Here is a 20,000-nt window from a genome sequence, read left to right as displayed (position 1 = left end):
TAAAGTGTTCTCCCATATTATTCCCAATTAATCAATTTTGATGATGTTTTATAAGTTGTTAAAAAGGACCAGTGTTTGAAAACTACGTAAAGGTTACTTGCATCCACCAGTTCCGAATTTAGTCGAGATCTTGTAATTTCCAATACTTAAAAATTAATAAGTTTGTCGGTGTGGATGCATCATTTTGAACTATGTGCTTCTGCTCTACAAAAAAGCGGCCTGTAATTAAAAATAAGAGGTCGTGCAAAAACAACAAGAAAGATGGGGTTGAATGACATTGTGTTGATCTTTGAAGAATAAAGTCCAAATTAAATTTTATTGTAGAACTGAAAGGGTTATTAATTACTATTAAGATTCTATTTAAAAAAAACTGTAAAAGCCCCTTATTAACAAAATCAAAAAAGGCTCGAAACAACCAACAGGCACAAAGCTAAGTAATATTTTGAAAGGTTTATTTGGGGCATTATACTTACAGAAATTGTAGACTTGTGAGCCCTAAGTAAATTTACTTAAGATCGTGTCATTTCCAATACTTAAAAAATACTACGTTTGTCGGTGGTGATCCATTATTTTTAACTATGTGCTTTCAAAAAATAAGAGGTTGTGCAAAAACAACAAGAAACATTGGGTTGAATGGCATTCAGTGTTGATCTTTCAAGAATAATGTCCAAATCAAATTTTATTATAAAACTGAAGGGGTTATTAATTACTAATAAGGATTTATTTAAAACAACTATAAAAGCCACTTATCAACAAAGTAAAGGAAATCTCTGTGAAGCGACCAGGCACAAAGCTGGATGATATTTTAAAGCGTTTATTTGGAGCATTACACTTACAGCTTTTGTAGACTTGTAAGGCCTTCGAAAACCTTTTCTGGGAGTCGACTTATGTTATTGTCATAAATCCACCTACCAAACAAGAAGAATAATATTGTACATGTAATCTTACGCAAAGCATAGTTTACGCAGCACCATTCGTTATCTCCATAGTACCTTTTAAAGTATCCCAAGCAACATTATACACCTCTATTTAAGCAAGAAAGATGGAATTAATCCCAATTTAGCCTCTCTTACAGCTTGATTCCCTGCATTTGCCTATCAAGGATTTTCTCAATCCTAATTATTGGACAAGAGAGTAAAGAATACTTATGTCCAAATCAAAGTTTTGTCCCATATTATTCCCAATGAATCAATTTTGATGATGTTTTTTAAGTTCTTGAAAAGGAGGAGTGTTTGAAAACTGTGAAAAAGTTACCTGCATCCACTAGTTCCGAATTTACTCGAGATCATGTCATTTCCAATACTTATAAACTACTAAGTGTGTCGGTGGTGATCCATTATTTTAAACATGTGGTTCTGCTCTACAAAAAAGCGGCCTGGAATTAAAAATAAGAGGCTTTAAAAAAACAACAAGAAAGATGGGGTTGAATGGCATTCAGTGTTGATCTATTAAGAATAAGGTCCAAATAAAATTTTATTGTAGAACTGAAGGGGTTATTAATTACTATTAAGATTTTATTTAAAACAACTATAAAAGCCACTTATTAACAAAGTCAAAGAAATCTCTGTGAAGCGACCAGGCACAAAGCTGGGTGATATTTTAAACGTTTATTTGGGGCATTACACTTACAGCTCTTGTAGACTTGTAAGGCCTGCGAAAACCTTTTCCGGGAGTCGACTTATGTTATTGGTATGAATCGCCCTAGAAAAAAAGAAGAAGCATGGTACATGTAACCTCTTACGCAGAGCATAGTTTACGAAGCACCATTCGTTATCTCAATAGTACCTTTTAAAGTATCCCAAGCAACATTATACACCTCTAATTAAGCAAGAAAAATGGAATTAATCCAAACTTAGCCTTTCTTACTGTTTAATTCCCAGCATTTGCCTATCAAGACGTTTCTCAATCCTACAAAATTACTGGATAAGAGAGTAAAGAATACTAATGTCCAAAATAAAGTGTTCTCCCATATTATTCCCAATTAATCAATTTTGATGATGTTTTATAAGTTGTGAAAAAGGACCAGTGTTTGAAAACTATGTAAAGGTTACTTGCATCCACCAATTCCGAATTTAGTCGAGATCTTGTAATTTCCAATACTTAAAAAATAATAAGTTTGTCGGTGGTGATGCATCATTTTGAACTATGTGCTTCTGCTCTACAAAAAAGCGGCCTGTAATTAAAAATAAGAGGTCGTGCAAAAACAACAAGAAAGATGGGGTTGAATGATATTCTGTTGATCTTTGAAGAATAAAGTCCAAATGAAATTTTATTGCAGAACTGAAAGGGTTATTAATTACTATTAAGATTCTATTTAAAAAAATGTAAAAGCCCCTTATTAACAAAATCAAAAAAGGCTTGAAAAAACCAACAGGCACAAAGCTAAGCAATATTTTAAAAAGTTTATTTGGGGCATTATACTTACAGAAATTCTAGACTTGTGAGCCCTAAGAAAATTTACTTAAGATCTTGTCATTTCCAATACTTAAAAAAATACTACGTTTGTCGGTGGTGATCCATTATTTTCAACTATGTGCTTTCTAAAAATAAGAGGTTGTGCAAAAACAACAAGAAAGATTGGGTTGAATGGCATTCATGGTTGATCTTTCAAGAATAATGACCAAATCAAATTTTATTGTAGAACTCAAGGGGTTATTAATTACTATTAAGGTTTTATTTAAAACAACTATAAAAGCCACTTAGCAACAAAGTAAAGGGAATCTCTGTGAAGCGACCAGGCGCAAGGCTGGATGATATTTTAAAACATTTATTTGGAGCATTACACTTACAGCTGTTGTAGACTTGTAAGGCCTTCGAAAACCTTTTCTGGGAGTCGACTTATGTTATTGTCATAAATCCACCTACCAAACAAGAAGAATAATATTGTACATGTAATTTTATGCAAAGCATAGTTTACGCAGCACCATTCGTTATCTCCATAGTACCTTTTAAAGTATCCCAAGCAACATTATACACCTCTATTTAAGCAAGAAAGATGGAATTAATCCCAATTTAGCCTCTCTTACAGCTTGATTCCCAGCATTTGCCTATCAAGGATTTTCTCAATCCTAATTATTGGACAAGAGAGTAAAAAATATAGTTATGCCCAAATCAAAGTTTTGTCTCATATTATTCCCAATGAATCAATTTTGATGATGTTTTGTAAGTTCTTGAAAAGGAGGAGTGTTTGAAAACTGTGAAAAAGTTACCTGCATCCACTAGTTCCGAATTTACTCGAGATCATGTCATTTCCAATATTTATAAACTACTAAATGTGTCGGTGGTGATCCATTATTTTAAACATGAGGTTCTGCTCTACAAAAAAGCGGCCTGGAATTAAAAATAAGAGGCTTTGCAAAAACAACAAGAAAGATGGGGTTGAATGGTATTCAGTGTTGATCAATTAAGAACAAAGTCCAAATAAAATTTTATTGTAGAACTGAAGGGGTTATTAATTACTATTAAGGTTTTATTTAAAACAACTATAAAAGCCACTTATTAACAAAGTCAAAGAAATCTCTGTAAAGCGACCAGGCACAAAGCTAGGTGATATTTTAAAACGTTTATTTTGGGCATTACACTTACAGCTCTTGTAGACTTGTAAGGCCTGCGAAAACCTCTTCAGGGAGTCGACTTATGTTATTGGTATTAATCACCCTAGAAAAAAAGAAGAAGCATTGTACATGTAACCTTACGCAGAGCATAGTTTACGAAGCACCATTCGTTATCTCAATAGTACCTTTTAAAGTATCCCAAGGAACATTATACACCTTTAATTAAGCAAGAAAAATGGAATTAATCCAAACTTAATCTTTCTTACTGCCTGATTCCCCGCATTTGCCTATCAAGACGTTTCTCAATCCTAATTATTGGATAAGAGAGTAAAGAATACTTATGTCCAAAATAAAGTGTTCTCCCATATTATTCCCAATTAATCAATTTTGATGATGTTTTATAAGTTGTTAAAAAGGACCAGTGTTTGAAAACTATGTAAAGGTTACTTGCATCCACCAGTTCCGAATTTAGTCGAGATCTTGTAATTTCCAATACTTAAAAAATAATAAGTTTGTCGGTGGTGAAGCATCATTTTGAACTATGTGCTTCTGCTCTACAAAAAAGCGGCCTCTAATTAAAAATAAGAGGTCGCGCAAAAACAACAAGAAAGTTGGGGTTGAAAGACATTGTGTTAATCTTTGAAGAATAAAGTCCAAATAAAATTTTATTGTACAACTGAAAGGGTTATTAATTACTATTAAGATTCTATTTAAAAAATCTGCAAAAGCCCCTTATTAACAAAATCAAAAAATGCTCGAAAAAACCAACAGGCACAAAGCTAAGTAATATTTTGAAAGGTTTATTTGACGCATTATACTTACAGAAATTGTAGACATGTAAGCCCCAAGGATATTTACTTAAGATCTTGTCATTTCCAATACTTAAAAAATACTACGTTTGTCGGTGGTGATCCATTATTTTCAACTATGTGCTTTCTAAAAATAAGAGGTTGTGCAAAAACAACAAGAAAGATTGGGTTGAATGGCATTCAGTGTTGATCTTTCAAGAATAATGTCCAAATCAAATTTTATTATAGAACTGAAGGGGTTATTAATTACTATTAAGGTTTCATTTAAAACAACTATAAAAGCCACTTATCAACAAAGTAAAGGAAATCTCTGTGAAGCGACCAGGCACAAAGCTGGATGATATTTTAAAACGTTTATTTGGAGCATTACACTTACAGCTTTTGTAGACTTGTAAGGCCTTCGAAAACCTTTTCTGGGAGTCGACTTATGTTATTGTCATAAATCCACCTACCAAACAAGAAGAATAATATTGTACATGTAATCTTACGCAAAGCATAGTTTACGCAGCACCATTCGTTATCTCCATAGTACCTTTTAAAGTATCCCAAGCAACATTATACACCTCTATTTAAGCAAGAAAGATGGAATTAATCCCAATTTAGCCTCTCTTACAGCTTGATTCCCTGCATTTGCCTATCAAGGATTTTCTCAATCCTAATTATTGGACCAGAGAGTAAAGAATTCTTATGTCCAAATCAAAGTTTTGTCTCATATTATATCCAATGAATAAATTTTGATGATCTTTTGTAAGTTCTTGAAAAGGAGGAGTGTTTGAAAACTGTGAAAAAGTTACCTGCATCCACTAGTTCCGAATTTACTCGAGATCATGACATTCCCAATACTTATAAACTACTAAGTGTGTCGGTGGTGATCCATTATTTTAAACATGTGGTTCTGCTCTACAAAAAAGCGGCCTGGAATTAAAAATAAGAGGCTTTGCAAAAACAACAAGAAAGATGGGGTTGAATGGCATTCAGTGTTGATCTATTAAGAATAAGGTCCAAATAAAATTTTATTGTAGAACTGAAGGAGTTATTAATTACTATTAAGATTTTATTTAAAACAACTATAAAAGCCACTTATTAACAAAGTCAAAGAAATCTCTGTAAAGCGACCAGGCACAAAACTGGGTGATATTTTAAAACGTTTATTTGGGGCATTACACTTACAGCTCTTGTAGACTTGTAAGGCCTGCGAAAACCTTTTCTGGGAGTCGACTTATGTTATTGGTATCAATCACCCTAGAAAAAAAGAAGAAGCATTGTATATGTAACCTTACGCGAAGCATAGTTTACGAAGCACCATTCGTTATCTCAATAGTACCTTTTAAAGTATCCCAAGCAACATTATACATCTCTAATTAAGCAAGAAAGATGGAATTAATCCCAATTTAGCCTCTCTTACAGCTTGATTCCCAGCATTTGCCTATCAAGGATTTTCTCAATCCTAATTATTGGACAAGAGAGTAAAGAATTCTTATTTCCAAATCAAAGTTTTGTCTCATATTATTTCCAATGAATAAATTTTGATGATGTTTTGTAAGTTCTTGAAAAGGAGGAGTGTTTGAAAACTGTGAAAAAGTTACCTGCATCCTCTAGTTCCGAATTTACTCGAGATCATGTCATTTCCAATACTTATAAACTACTAAGTGTGTCGGTGGTGATCCATTATTTTAAACATGTGGTTCTGCTCTACAAAAAAGCGGCCTGTAATTAAAAATAAGAGGCTTTGCAAAAACAACAAGAAAGATGGGGTTGAATGGCATTCAGTGTTGATCTATTAAGAATAAGGTCCAAATAAAATTTTATTGTAGAACTGAAGGGGTTATTAATTACTATTAAGATTTTATTTAAAACAACTATAAAAGCCACTTATTAACAAAGTCAAAGAAATCTCTGTGAAGCGACCAGGCACAAAGCTGGGTGATATTTTAAAACGTTTATTTGGGGCATTACACTTACAGCTCTTGTAGACTTGTAAGGCCTGCGAAAACCTTTTCTGGGAGTCGACTTATTTTATTGGTATGAATCACCCTAGAAAAAAAGAAGAAGCATGGTACATGTAATCTTACGCAGAGCATAGTTTACGAAGCACCATTCGTTATCTCAATAGTACTTTTTAAAGTATCCCAAGCAACATAATACACCTCTAATTAAGCAAGAAAAATGGAATTAATCCAAACTTAGCCTTTCTTACTGTTTAATTCCCAGCATTTGCCTATCAAGACGTTTCTCAATCCTACAAAATTACTGGATAAGAGAGTAAAGAATACTAATGTCCAAAATAAAGTGTTCTCCCATATTATTCCCAATTAATCAATTTTGATGATGTTTTATAAGTTGTGAAAAGGGACCAGTGTTTGAAAACTATGTAAAGGTTACTTGCATCCACCAATTCCGAATTTAGTCGAGATCTTGTAATTTCCAATTCTTAAAAAATAATAAGTTTGTCGATGGTGATGCATCATTTTGAACTATGTGCTTCTGCTCTACAAAAAAGCGGCCTGTAATTAAAAATAAGAGGTCGTGCAAAAACAACAAGAAAGATGGGGTTGAATGACATTGTGTTGATCTTTGAAGAATAAAGTCCAAATGAAATTTTATTGCAGAACTGAAAGGGTTATTAATTACTATTAAGATTCTATTTAAAAAAATTGTAAAAGCCCCTTATTAACAAAATCAAAAAAGGCTTGAAAAAACCAACAGGCACAAAGCTAAGTAATATTTTAAAAGGTTTATTTGGGGCATTATACTTACAGAAATTCTAGACTTGTGAGCCCTCAGGAAATTTACTCAAGATCTTGTCATTTCCAATACTTAAAAAAATACTACGTTTGTCGGTGGTGATCTATTATTTTTAACTATGTGCTTTCTAAAAATAAGAGGTTGTGCAAAAACAACAAGAAAGATGGGGTTGAATGGCATTCAGTGTTGATCTTTCAAGAATAATGACCAAATCAAATTTTATTGTAGAACTGAAGGGGTTATTAATTACTATTAAGGTTTTATTTAAAACAACTATAAAAGCCACTTAGCAACAAAGTAAAGGAAATCTCTGTGAAACGACCAGGCGCAAGGCTGGATAATATTTTAAAACGTTTATTTGGAGCATTACACTTACAGCTGTTGTAGACTTGTAAGGCCTTCGAAAACCTTTTCTGGTAGTCGACTTATGTTATTGTCATAAATCCACCTACCAAACAAGAAGAATAATATTGTACATGTAATCTTACGCAAAGCATAGTTTACACAGCACCATTCGTTATCTCCATAGTACCTTTTAAAGTATCCCAAGCAACATTATACACCTCTATTTAAGCAAGAAAGATGGAATTAATCCTAATTTAGCCTCTCTTACAGCTTGATTCCCAGCAATTGCCTATCAAGGATTTTCTCAATCCTAATTATTGGACAAGAGAGTAAAGAATACTTATGTCCAAATCAAAGTTTTGTCTCATATTATTCCCAATGAATCAATTTTGATGATGTTTTGTAAGTTCTTGAAAAGGAGGAGTGTTTGAAAACTGTGAAAAAGTTACCTGCATCCACTAGTTCCGAATTTACTCGAGATCATGTCATTTCCAATATTTATAAACTACTAAATGTGTCGGTGGTGATCCATTATTTTAAACATGAGGTTCTGCTCTACAAAAAAGCGGCCTGGAATTAAAAATAAGAGGCTTTGCAAAAACAACAAGAAAGATGGGGTTGAATGGTATTCAGTGTTGATCAATTAAGAACAAAGTCCAAATAAAATTTTATTGTAGAACTGAAGGGGTTATTAATTACTATTAAGGTTTTATTTAAAACAACTATAAAAGCCACTTATTAACAAAGTCAAAGAAATCTCCGTGAAGCGACCAGGCACAAAGCTGGGTGATATTTCAAAACGTTTATTTGGGGCATTACACTTACAGCTCTTGTAGACTTGTAAGGCCTGCGAAAACCTTTTCAGGAAGTCGACTTATGTTATTGGTATGAATCACCCTAGACAAAAAGAAGAAGCATTGTACATGTAACCTTACGCAGAGCATAGTTTACGAAGCACCATTCGTTATCTCAATAGTACTTTTTAAAGTATCCCAAGGAACATTTTACACCTTTAATTAAGCAAGAAAAATGGAATTAATCCAAACTTAGCCTTTCTTACTGCCTGATTCCCAGCATTTGCCTATTAAGACGTTTCTCAATCCTAATTATTGGATAAGAGAGTAAAGAATACTTATGTCCAAAATAAAGTGTTCTCGCATATTATTCCCAATTAATCAATTTTGATGATGTTTTATAAGTTCTTAAAAAGGACCAGTGTTTGAAAACTATGTAAAGGTTACTTCCATCTACCAGTTCCAAATTTCCTCGAGATCATGTCATTTCCAATACTTATAAACTACTAAGTGTGTCGGTGGTGATCCATTATTTCAAACATGTGGTTCTGCTCTACAAAAAAGCGGCCTGGAATTAAAAATAAGAGGCTTTGCAAAAACAACAAGAAAGATGGGGTTGAATGGCATTCAGTGTTGATCTATTAAGAATAAGGTCCAAATAAAATTTTATTGTAGAACTGAAGGGGTTATTAATTACTATTAAGATTTTATTTAAAACAACTATAAAAGCCACTTATTAACAAAGTCAAAGAAATCTCTGTGAAGCGACCAGGCACAAAGCTGGGTGATATTTTAAAACGTTTATTTAGGGCATTACACTTACAGCACTTGTAGACTTGTAAGGCCTGCGAAAACCTTTTCTGGGAGTCGACTTATGTTATTGGTATGAATCACCCTAGAAAAAAAGAAGAAGCATTGTATATGTAACCTTACGTAAAGCATAGTTTAGGCAGCACCATTCGTTATCTCCATAGTACCTTTTAAAGTATCCCAAGCAAGATTAAACACCTCTATTTAAGTAGGAAAGATGGAATTAATCCCAATTTGGCCTTTCTTACGGGTTGATTCCCAGCATTTGCCTATCAAGGATTTTCTCAATCCTAATTATTGGACAAGAGAGTAAAGAATACTAATGTCCAAAATAAAGTGTTCTCCCATATTATTCCCAATTAATCAATTGTGATGATGTTTTATAAGTTGTTAAAAAGGACCAGTGTTTGAAAACTATGTAAAGGTTACTTGCATCTACTAGTTCCAAATTTACTCGAGATCATGTCATTTCCAATACTTATAAACTACTAAGTGTGTCGGTGGTGATCCATTATTTTAAACATGTGGTTCTGCTCTACAAAAAAGCGGCCTGGAATTAAAAATAAGAGGCTTTGCAAAAACAACAAGAAAGATGGGATTGAATGGCATTCGGTGTTGATCTATTAAGAATGAGGTCCAAATAAAATTTTTTTCTAGAACTGAACGGGTTATTAATTACTGTTAAGATTTTTTTTGAAACAACTATAAAAGCCATTTATTAACAAAGTCAAAGAAATCTCTGTGAAACGACCAGGCACAAAGCTGGGTGATATTTTAAAACGTTTATTTGGGGCATTACACTTACAGGTCTTGTAGACTTGTAAGGCCTTCGAAAACCTTTTCTGGGAGTCGACTTATGTTATTGTCATTAATCCACCTACAAAACAAGAAGAATAATATTGTACATGTAATCTTACGCAAAGCATAGTTTACGCAGCACTATTCGTTATCTCCATAGTATCCTTTTAAAGTATCCCAAGCAACATTATACACCTCAATTTAAGACAGAAAGATGGAATTAATTCCAATTTATCCTTTCTTACGGCTTGATTCCCAGCATTTGCCTATCAAGGATTTTCTCAATCCTAATTATTGGACAAGAGAGTAAAGAATACTTATGTCTAAATCAAAGTTTTGTCCCATATTATTCCCAATGAATCAATTTTGATGATGTTTTGTAAGTTCTTGAAAAGGAGGAGTGTTTGAAAACTGTGAAAAAGTTACCTGCATCCACTAGTTCCGAATTTACTTGAGATCATGTAATTTCCAATACTTATAAACTACTAAGTGTGTCGGTGGTGATCCATTATTTTAAACATGTGGTTCTGCTCTACAAAAAAGCGGCCTCGAATTAAAAATAAAAGGCTTTGCAAAAACAACAAGAAAGATGGGGTTGAATGGCATTCAGTGTTGATCTTTCAAGAAAAAAGTCCAAATCAAATTTTATTGTAGAACAGAACGGGTTATTAATTACTATTGAGATTTTATTTAAAACAAGTGTAAAAGCCACTTATTAACAAAGTCAAAGAAATCTCTGTGAAGCGACCAGACACAAAACTTTGTGATATTTTAAAACGTTTATTTGGGGCATTACACTTACAGCTCTTGTAGACTTGTAAGGCCTGCGAAAACCTTTTCTGGGAGTCGACTTATGTCATTGGTATAAATCACCCTAGAAAAAAGGAAGAAGCATTGTACATGTGACCTTACGCAAAGCATAGTTTACGAAGCACCATTCGTTATCTAAATAGTACCTTTTAAAGTATCCCAAGGAACGTTATACACCTTTAATTAAGCAAGAAAAATGGATTTAATCCAAACTTAGCCTTTCTTACTGCTTGATTCCCAGCATTTGCCTATCAAGACGTTTCTCAATCCTAATTATTGGATAAGAGAGTAAAGAATACTTATGTCCAAAATAAAGTGTTCTTCCATATTATTCCCAATTAATCAATTTTGATGATGTTTTGTAAGTTCTTAAAAAGGAGGAGTGTTTGAAAACTGTGAAAAAGTTACCTGCATCCACTAGTTCCGAAGTTACTCGAGATCATGTCATTTCCAATACTTATAAACTACTAAGTGTGTCGGTGGTGATCCATTATTTTAAACATGTGGTTCTGCTTTACAAAAATACGGCCTGGAATTAAAAATAAGAGGCTTTGCAAAAACAACAAGAAAGATGGGGTTGAATGGCATTCAGTGTTGATCTATTAAGAATAAGGTCCAAATAAAATTTTATTGTAGAACTGAAGGGGTTATTAATTACTATTAAGATTTTATTTAAAACAACTATAAAAGCCACTTATTAACAAAGTCAAAGAAATCTCTGTGAAGCGACCAGGCACAAAGCTGGGTGATATTTTAAAACGTTTATTTGGGGCATTACACTTACAGGTCTTGTAGACTTGTAAGGCCTGCGAAAACCTTTTCTGGGAGTCGACTTATGTTATTGGTATGAATCACCCTAGAAAAAAAGAAGAAGCATTGTATACGTAACCTTACGCAAAGCATAGTTTACGAAGCACCATTCGTTATGTCAATAGTACCTTTTAAAGTATCCCAAGCAACATTATATACCTCTATTTAAGCAAGAAAAATGGAATTTATCCAAACTTAGCCTTTCTTACTGCCTGATTCCCAGCATTTGCCTATCAAGACGTTTCTCAATCCTAATTATTGGATAAGAGAGTAAAGAATACTTATGTCCAAAATAAAGTGTTCTCCCATATTATTCCCAATTAATCAATTGTGATGATGTTTTATAAGTTGTTAAAAAGGACCAGTGTTTGAGAACTATGTAAAGGTTACTTGCATCTACCAGTTCCAAATTTACTCGAGATCATGTCATTTCCAATACTTATAAACTACTAAGTGTGTCGGTGGTGATCCATTATTTTAAACATGTGGTTCTGCTCTACAAAAAAGCGGCCTGGAATTAAAAATAAGAGGCATTGCAAAAACAACAAGAAAGATGGGGTTGAATGGCATTCAGTGTTGATCTATTAAGAATAAGGTCCAAATAAAATTTTATTGTAGAACTGAAGGGGTTATTAATTACTATTAAGATTTTATTTAAAACAACTATAAAAGCCACTTATTAACAAAGTCAAAGAAATCTCTGTGAAGCGACCAGGCACAAAGCTGGGTGATATTTTAAAACGTTTATTTGGGGCATTACACTTACAGCACTTGTAGACTTGTAAGGCCTGCGAAAACCTTTTCTGGGAGTCGACTTATGTTATTGGTATGAATCACCCTAGAAAAAAAGAAGAAGCATTGTATATGTAACCTTACGTAAAGCATAGTTTAGGCAGCACCATTCGTTATCTCCATAGTACCTTTTAAAGTATCCCAAGCAAGATTAAACACCTCTATTTAAGTAAGAAAGATGGAATTAATCCCAATTTGGCCTTTCTTACGGCTTGATTCCCAGCATTTGCCTATCAAGGATTTTCTCAATCCTAATTATTGGACAAGAGAGTAAAGAATACTTATGTCCAAAATAAAGTGTTCTCCCATATTATTCCCAATTAATCAATTGTGATAATGTTTTATAAGTTGTTAAAAAGGACCAGTGTTTGAAAACTATGTAAAGGTTACTTGCATCTACTAGTTCCAAATTTACTCGAGATCATGTCATTTCCAATACTTATAAACTACTAAGTGTGTCGGTGGTGATCCATTATTTTAAACATGTGGTTCTGCTCTACAAAAAAGCGGCCTGGAATTAAAAATAAAAGGCTTTGCAAAAACAACAAGAAAGATGGGGTTGAATGGCATTCGGTGTTGATCTATTAAGAATGAGGTCCAAATAAAATTTTTTTCTTGAACTGAACGGGTTATTAATTACTGTTAAGATTTTATTTGAAACAACTATAAAAGCCATTTATTAACAAAATCAAAGAAATCTCTGTGAAGCGACCAGACACAAAGCTGGGTGATATTTTAAAACGTTTATTTGGGGCATTACACTTACAGGTCTTGTAGACTTGTAAGGCCTTCGAAAACCTTTTCTGGGAGTCGACTTATGTTATTGTCATTAATCCACCTACAAAACAAGAAGAATATTGTACATGTAATCTTACGCAAAGCATAGTTTACGCAGCACTATTCGTTATCTCCATAGTATCCTTTTAAAGTATCCCAAGCAACATTATACACCTCAATTTAAGACAGAAAGATGGAATTAATCCCAATTTATCCTTTCTTACGGCTTGATTCCCAGCATTTGCCTATCAAGGATTTTCTCAATCCTAATTATTGGACAAGAGAGTAAAGAATACTTATGTCCAAACCAAAGTTTTGTCCCATATTATTCCCAATGAATCAATTTTGATGATGTTTTATAAGTTGTTAAAAAGGACCAGTTTTTGAAAACTATGTAAAGGTTACTTGCATCTACTAGTTCCAAATTTACTCGAGATCATGTTATTTCCAATACTTATAAACTACTAAGTGTGTCGGTGGTGATCCATTATTTTAAACATGTGGTTCTGCTCTACAAAAAAGCGGCCTGGAATTAAAAATAAAAGGCTTTGCAAAAACAACAAGAAAGATGGGGTTGAATGGCATTCAGTGTTGATCTTTCAAGAAAAAGGTCCAAATCAAATTTTATTGTAGAACTGAAGGGGTTATTAGTTACTATTGAGATTTTATTTAAAACAAGTGTAAAAGCCACTTATTAACAAAGTCAAAGAAATCTCTGTGAAGCGACCAGACACAAAACTGGGTGATATTTTAAAACGTTTATTTGGGGCATTACACTTACAGCTCTTGTAGACTTGTAAGGCCTGCGAAAACCTTTTCTGGGAGTCGACTTATGTCATTGGTATGAATCACCCTTGAAAAAAAGAAGAAGCATTGTATATGTAACCTTACGTAAAGCATAGTTTAGGCAGCACCATTCGTTATCTCCATAGTACCTTTTAAAGTATCCCAAGCAAGATTAAACACCTCTATTTAAGTAAGAAGGATGGAATTAATCCCAATTTGGCCTTTCTTACGGCTTGATTCCCAGCATTTGCCTATCAAGGATTTTCTCAATCCTAATTATTAGACAAGAGGGTAAAGAATACTAATGTCCAAAATAAAGTGTTCTCCCATATTATTCCCAATTAATCAATTGTGATGATGTTTTATAAGTTGTTAAAAAGGACCAGTGTTTGAGAACTATGTAAAGGTTACTTGCATCTACTAGTTCCAAATTTACTCGAGATCATGTTATTTCCAATACTTATAAACTACTAAGTGTGTCGGTGGTGATCCAATATTTTAAACATGTGGTTCTGCTCTACAAAAAGGCGGCCTGGAATTAAAAATAAAAGGCTTTGCAAAAACAACAAGAAAGATGGGGTTGAATGGCATTCAGTGTTGATCTTTCAAGAAAAAGGTCCAAATCAAATTTTATTGTAGAACTGAAGGGGTTATTAATTACTATTGAGATTTTATTTAAAACAAGTGTAAAAGCCACTTATTAACAAAGTCAAAGAAATCTCTGTGAAGCGACCAGACACAAAACTGGGTGATATTTTAAAACGTTTATTTGGGGCATTACACTTACAGCTCTTGTAGACTTGTAAGGCCTGCGAAAACCTTTTCTGGGAGTCGACTTATGTCATTGGTATGAATCACCCTAGAAAAAAGGAAGAAGCATTGTACATGTGACCTTACGCAAAGCATAGTTTACGAAGCACCATTCATTATCTCAATAGTACCTTTTAAAGTATCCCAAAGAACATTATACACCTTTAATTAAGCAAGAAAAATGGAATTAATCCAAACTTAGCCTTTCTTACTGCTTGATTCCCAGCATTTGCCTATCAAGACGTTTCTCAATCCTAATTATTGGATAAGAGAGTAAAGGATACTTATGTCCAAAATAAAGTGTTCTCCCATATTATTCCCAATGAATCAATTTTGATGATGTTTTGTAAGTTCTTGAAAAGGAGGAGTGTTTCAAAACTGTGAAAAAGTTACCTGCATCCACTAGTTCCGAATTTACTCGAGATCATGTCATTTCCAATACTTATAAACTACTAGGTGTGTCGGTGGTGATCCATTATTTTAAACATGTGGTTCTGCTCTACAAAAATACGACCTGGAATTAAAAATAAGAGGCTTTGCAAAAACAACAAGAAAGATGGGGTTGAATGGCATTCAGTGTTGATCTATTAAGAATAAGGTCCAAATAAAATTTTATTGTAGAACTGAAGGGGTTATTAATTACTATTAAGATTTTATTTAAAACAACTATAAAAGCCACTTATTAACAAAGTCAAAGAAATCTCTGTGAAGCGACCAGGCACAAAGCTGGGTGATATTTTAAAACGTTTATTTAGGGCATTACACTTACAGCACTTGTAGACTTGTAAGGCCTGCGAAAACCTTTTCTGGGAGTCGACTTATGTTATTGGTATGAATCACCCTAGAAAAAAAGAAGAAGCATTGTATATGTAACCTTATGTAAAGCATAGTTTAGGCAGCACCATTCGTTATCTCCATAGTACCTTTTAAAGTATCCCAAGCAAGATTAAACACCTCTATTTAAGTAAGAAAGATGGAATTAATCCCAATTTGGCCTTTCTTACGGCTTGATTCCCAGCATTTGCCTATCAAGGATTTTCTCAATCCTAATTATTGGACAAGAGAGTAAAGAATACTTATGTCCAAAATAAAGTGTTCTCCCATATTATTCCCAATTAATCAATTGTGATGATGTTTTATAAGTTGTTAAAAAGGACCAGTGTTTGAGAACTATGTAAAGGTTACTTGCATCTACCAGTTCCAAATTTACTCGAGATCATGTCATTTCCAATACTTATAAACTACTAAGTGTGTCGGTGGTGATCCATTATTTTAAACATGTGGTTCTGCTCTACAAAAAAGCGGCCTGGAATTAAAAATAAGAGGCTTTGCAAAAACAACAAGAAAGATGGGGTTGAATGGCATTCAGTGTTGATCTATTAAGAATAAGGTCCAAATAAAATTTTATTGTAGAACTGAAGGGGTTATTAATTACTATTAAGATTTTATTTAAAACAACTATAAAAGCCACTTATTAACAAAGTCAAAGAAATCTCTGTGAAGCGACCAGGCACAAAGCTGGGTGATATTTTAAAACGTTTATTTGGGGCATTACACTTACAGCACTTGTAGACTTGTAAGGCCTGCGAAAACCTTTTCTGGGAGTCGACTTATGTTATTGGTATGAATCACCCTAGAAAAAAAGAAGAAGCATTGTATATGTAACCTTACGTAAAGCATAGTTTAGGCAGCACCATTCGTTATCTTCATAGTACCTTTTAAAGTATCCCAAGCAAGATTAAACACCTCTATTTAAGTAAGAAAGATGGAATTAATCCCAATTTGGCCTTTCTTACGGCTTGATTCCCAGCATTTGCCTATCAAGGATTTTCTCAATCCTAATTATTGGACAAGAGAGTAAAGAATACTTATGTCCAAAATAAAGTGTTCTCCCATATTATTCCCAATTAATCAATTGTGATGATGTTTTATAAGTTGTTAAAAAGGACCAGTGTTTGAAAACTATGTAAAGGTTACTTGCATCTACTAGTTCCAAATTTACTCGAGATCATGTCATTTCCAATACTTATAAACTACTAAGTGTGTCGGTGGTGATCCATTATTTTAAACATGTGGTTCTGCTCTACAAAAAAGCGGCCTGGAATTAAAAATAAAAGGCTTTGCAAAAACAACAAGAAAGATGGGGTTGAATTGCTTTCGGTGTTGATCTATTAAGAATGAGGTCCAAATAAAATTTTTTTCTTGAACTGAACGGGTTATTAATTACTGTTAAGATTTTATTTGAAACAACTGTAAAAGCCATTTATTAACAAAATCAAAGAAATCTCTGTGAAGCGACCAGACACAAAGCTGGGTGATATTTTAAAACGTTTATTTGGGGCATTACACTTACAGGTCTTGTAGACTTGTAAGGCCTTCGAAAACCTTTTCTGGGAGTCGACTTATGTTATTGTCATTAATCCACCTACAAAACAAGAAGAATAATATTGTACATGTAATCTTACGCAAAGCATAGTTTACGCAGCACTATTCGTTATCTCCATAGTATCCTTTTAAAGTATCCCAAGCAACATTATACACCTCAATTTAAGACAGAAAGATGGAATTAATCCCAATTTATCCTTTCTTACGGCTTGATTCCCAGCATTTGCCTATCAAGGATTTTCTCAATCCTAATTATTGGACAAGAGAGTAAAGAATACTTATGTCCAAACCAAAGTTTTGTCCCATATTATTCCCAATGAATCAATTTTGATGATGTTTTATAAGTTGTTAAAAAGGACCAGTTTTTGAAAACTATGTAAAGGTTACTTGCATCTACTAGTTCCAAATTTACTCGAGATCATGTTATTTCCAATACTTATAAACTACTAAGTGTGTCGGTGGTGATCCATTATTTTAAACATGTGGTTCTGCTCTACAAAAAAGCGGCCTGGAATTAAAAATAAAAGGCTTTGCAAAAACAACAAGAAAGATGGGGTTGAATGGCATTCAGTGTTGATCTTTCAAGAAAAAGGTCCAAATCAAATTTTATTGTAGAACTGAAGGGGTTATTAGTTACTATTGAGATTTTATTTAAAACAAGTGTAAAAGCCACTTATTAACAAAGTCAAAGAAATCTCTGTGAAGCGACCAGACACAAAACTGGGTGATATTTTAAAACGTTTATTTGGGGCATTACACTTACAGCTCTTGTAGACTTGTAAGGCCTGCGAAAACCTTTTCTGGGAGTCGACTTATGTCATTGGTATGAATCACCCTAGAAAAAAAGAAGAAGCATTGTATATGTAACCTTACGTAAAGCATAGTTTAGGCAGCACCATTCGTTATCTCCATAGTACCTTTTAAAGTATCTCAAGCAAGATTAAACACCTCTATTTAAGTAAGAAGGATGGAATTAATCCCAATTTGGCCTTTCTTACGGCTTGATTCCCAGCATTTGCCTATCAAGGATTTTCTCAATCCTAATTATTAGACAAGAGAGTAAAGAATACTAATGTCCAAAATAAAGTGTTCTCCCATATTATTCCCAATTAATCAATTGTGATGATGTTTTATAAGTTGTTAAAAAGGACCAGTGTTTGAGAACTATGTAAAGGTTACTTGCATCTACTAGTTCCAAATTTACTCGAGATCATGTTATTTCCAATACTTATAAACTACTAAGTGTGTCGGTGGTGATCCATTATTTTAAACATGTGGTTCTGGTCTACAAAATGGCGGCCTGGAATTAAAAATAAAAGGCTTTGCAAAAACAACAAGAAAGATGGGGTTGAATGGCATTCAGTGTTGATCTTTCAAGAAAAAGGTCCAAATCAAATTTTATTGTAGAACTGAAGGGGTTATTAATTACTATTGAGATTTTATTTAAAACAAGTGTAAAAGCCACTTATTAACAAAGTCAAAGAAATCTCTGTGAAGCGACCAGACACAAAACTGGGTGATATTTTAAAACGTTTATTTGGGGCATTACACTTACAGCTCTTGTAGACTTGTAAGGCCTGCGAAAACCTTTTCTGGGAGTCGACTTATGTTATTGGTATGAATCACCCTAGAAAAAAGGAAGAAGCATTGTACATGTGACCTTACGCAAAGCATAGTTTACGAAGCACCATTCGTTATCTCAATAGTACCTTTTAAAGTATCCCAAAGAACATTATACACCTTTAATTAAGCAAGAAAAATGGAATTAATCCAAACTTAGCCTTTCTTACTGCTTGATTCCCAGCATTTGCCTATCAAGACGTTTCTCAATCCTAATTATTGGATAAGAGAGTAAAGGATACTTATGTCCAAAATAAAGTGTTCTCCCATATTATTCCCAATGAATCAATTTTGATGATGTTTTGTAAGTTCTTGAAAAGGAGGAGTGTTTCAAAACTGTGAAAAAGTTACCTGCATCCACTAGTTCCGAATTTACTCGAGATCATGTCATTTCCAATACTTATAAACTACTAAGTGTGTCGGTGGTGATCCATTATTTTAAACATGTGGTTCTGCTCTACAAAAATACGACCTGGAATTAAAAATAAGAGGCTTTGCAAAAACAACAAGAAAGATGGGGTTGAATGGCATTCAGTGTTGATCTATTAAGAATAAGGTCCAAATAAAATTTTATTGTAGAACTGAAGGGGTTATTAATTACTATTAAGATTTTATTTAAAACAACTATAAAAGCCACTTATTAACAAAGTCAAAGAAATCTCTGTGAAGCGACCAGGCACAAAGCTAGGTGATATTTTAAAACGTTTATTTAGGGCATTACACTTACAGCACTTGTAGACTTGTAAGGCCTGCGAAAACCTTTTCTGGGAGTCGACTCATGTTATTGGTATGAATCACCCTAGAAAAAAAGAAGAAGCATTGTATATGTAACCTTATGTAAAGCATAGTTTAGGCAGCACCATTCGTTATCTCCATAGTACCTTTTAAAGTATCCCAAGCAAGATTAAACACCTCTATTTAAGTAAGAAAGATGGAATTAATCCCAATTTGGCCTTTCTTACGGCTTGATTCCCAGCATTTGCCTATCAAGGATTTTCTCAATCCTAATTATTGGACAAGAGATTAAAGAATACTTATGTCCAAAATAAAGTGTTCTCCCATATTATTCCCAATTAATCAATTGTGATGATGTTTTATAAGTTGTTAAAAAGGACCAGTGTTTGAAAACTATGTAAAGGTTACTTGCATCTACTAGTTCCAAATTTACTCGAGATCATGTCATTTCCAATACTTATAAACTACTAAGTGTGTCGGTGGTGATCCATTATTTTAAACATGTGGTTCTGCTCTACAAAAAAGCGGCCTGGAATTAAAAATAAGAGGCTTTGCAAAAACAACAAGAAAGATGGGATTGAATGGCATTCGGTGTTGATCTATTAAGAATGAGGTCCAAA

The 20,000-nt window shown here is 33.4% G+C and overlaps 1 protein-coding gene across 1 annotated transcript in view; it reads right to left on the bottom strand.

Moving 5' to 3' along the window:
• The window catches only part of LOC137967745 (insulin-like growth factor-binding protein complex acid labile subunit), a 24,128-nt gene that overhangs the window by 1,908 nt on the left and 2,220 nt on the right, over positions 1–20,000 (bottom strand). The window contains exons 4-25 of the mRNA XM_068814307.1: positions 19,373–19,444; positions 18,581–18,652; positions 17,789–17,860; positions 16,994–17,065; positions 16,202–16,273; positions 15,410–15,481; positions 14,618–14,689; positions 13,826–13,897; positions 13,034–13,105; positions 12,242–12,313; positions 11,450–11,521; positions 10,658–10,729; positions 9,863–9,934; positions 9,071–9,142; positions 8,279–8,350; positions 7,485–7,556; positions 6,326–6,397; positions 5,534–5,605; positions 4,740–4,811; positions 3,586–3,657; positions 2,790–2,861; positions 837–908 (exon numbers count right to left, since the gene is read on the bottom strand). Coding sequence (XP_068670408.1) covers positions 837–908; positions 2,790–2,861; positions 3,586–3,657; positions 4,740–4,811; positions 5,534–5,605; positions 6,326–6,397; positions 7,485–7,556; positions 8,279–8,350; positions 9,071–9,142; positions 9,863–9,934; positions 10,658–10,729; positions 11,450–11,521; positions 12,242–12,313; positions 13,034–13,105; positions 13,826–13,897; positions 14,618–14,689; positions 15,410–15,481; positions 16,202–16,273; positions 16,994–17,065; positions 17,789–17,860; positions 18,581–18,652; positions 19,373–19,444 — 1,584 coding nt within the window. The remainder of the gene's footprint in view (positions 1–836; positions 909–2,789; positions 2,862–3,585; positions 3,658–4,739; positions 4,812–5,533; positions 5,606–6,325; positions 6,398–7,484; positions 7,557–8,278; positions 8,351–9,070; positions 9,143–9,862; positions 9,935–10,657; positions 10,730–11,449; positions 11,522–12,241; positions 12,314–13,033; positions 13,106–13,825; positions 13,898–14,617; positions 14,690–15,409; positions 15,482–16,201; positions 16,274–16,993; positions 17,066–17,788; positions 17,861–18,580; positions 18,653–19,372; positions 19,445–20,000) is intronic.

This window comes from Montipora foliosa, chromosome 1 (assembly GCF_036669935.1).
Source record: "Montipora foliosa isolate CH-2021 chromosome 1, ASM3666993v2, whole genome shotgun sequence".
In the NCBI taxonomy this organism is placed as follows: Eukaryota; Metazoa; Cnidaria; class Anthozoa; order Scleractinia; family Acroporidae; genus Montipora; species Montipora foliosa.
The sequence above is the reverse complement of the archived record's forward strand: the minus strand, read 5'-3'. Positions and strand labels throughout refer to the sequence as shown.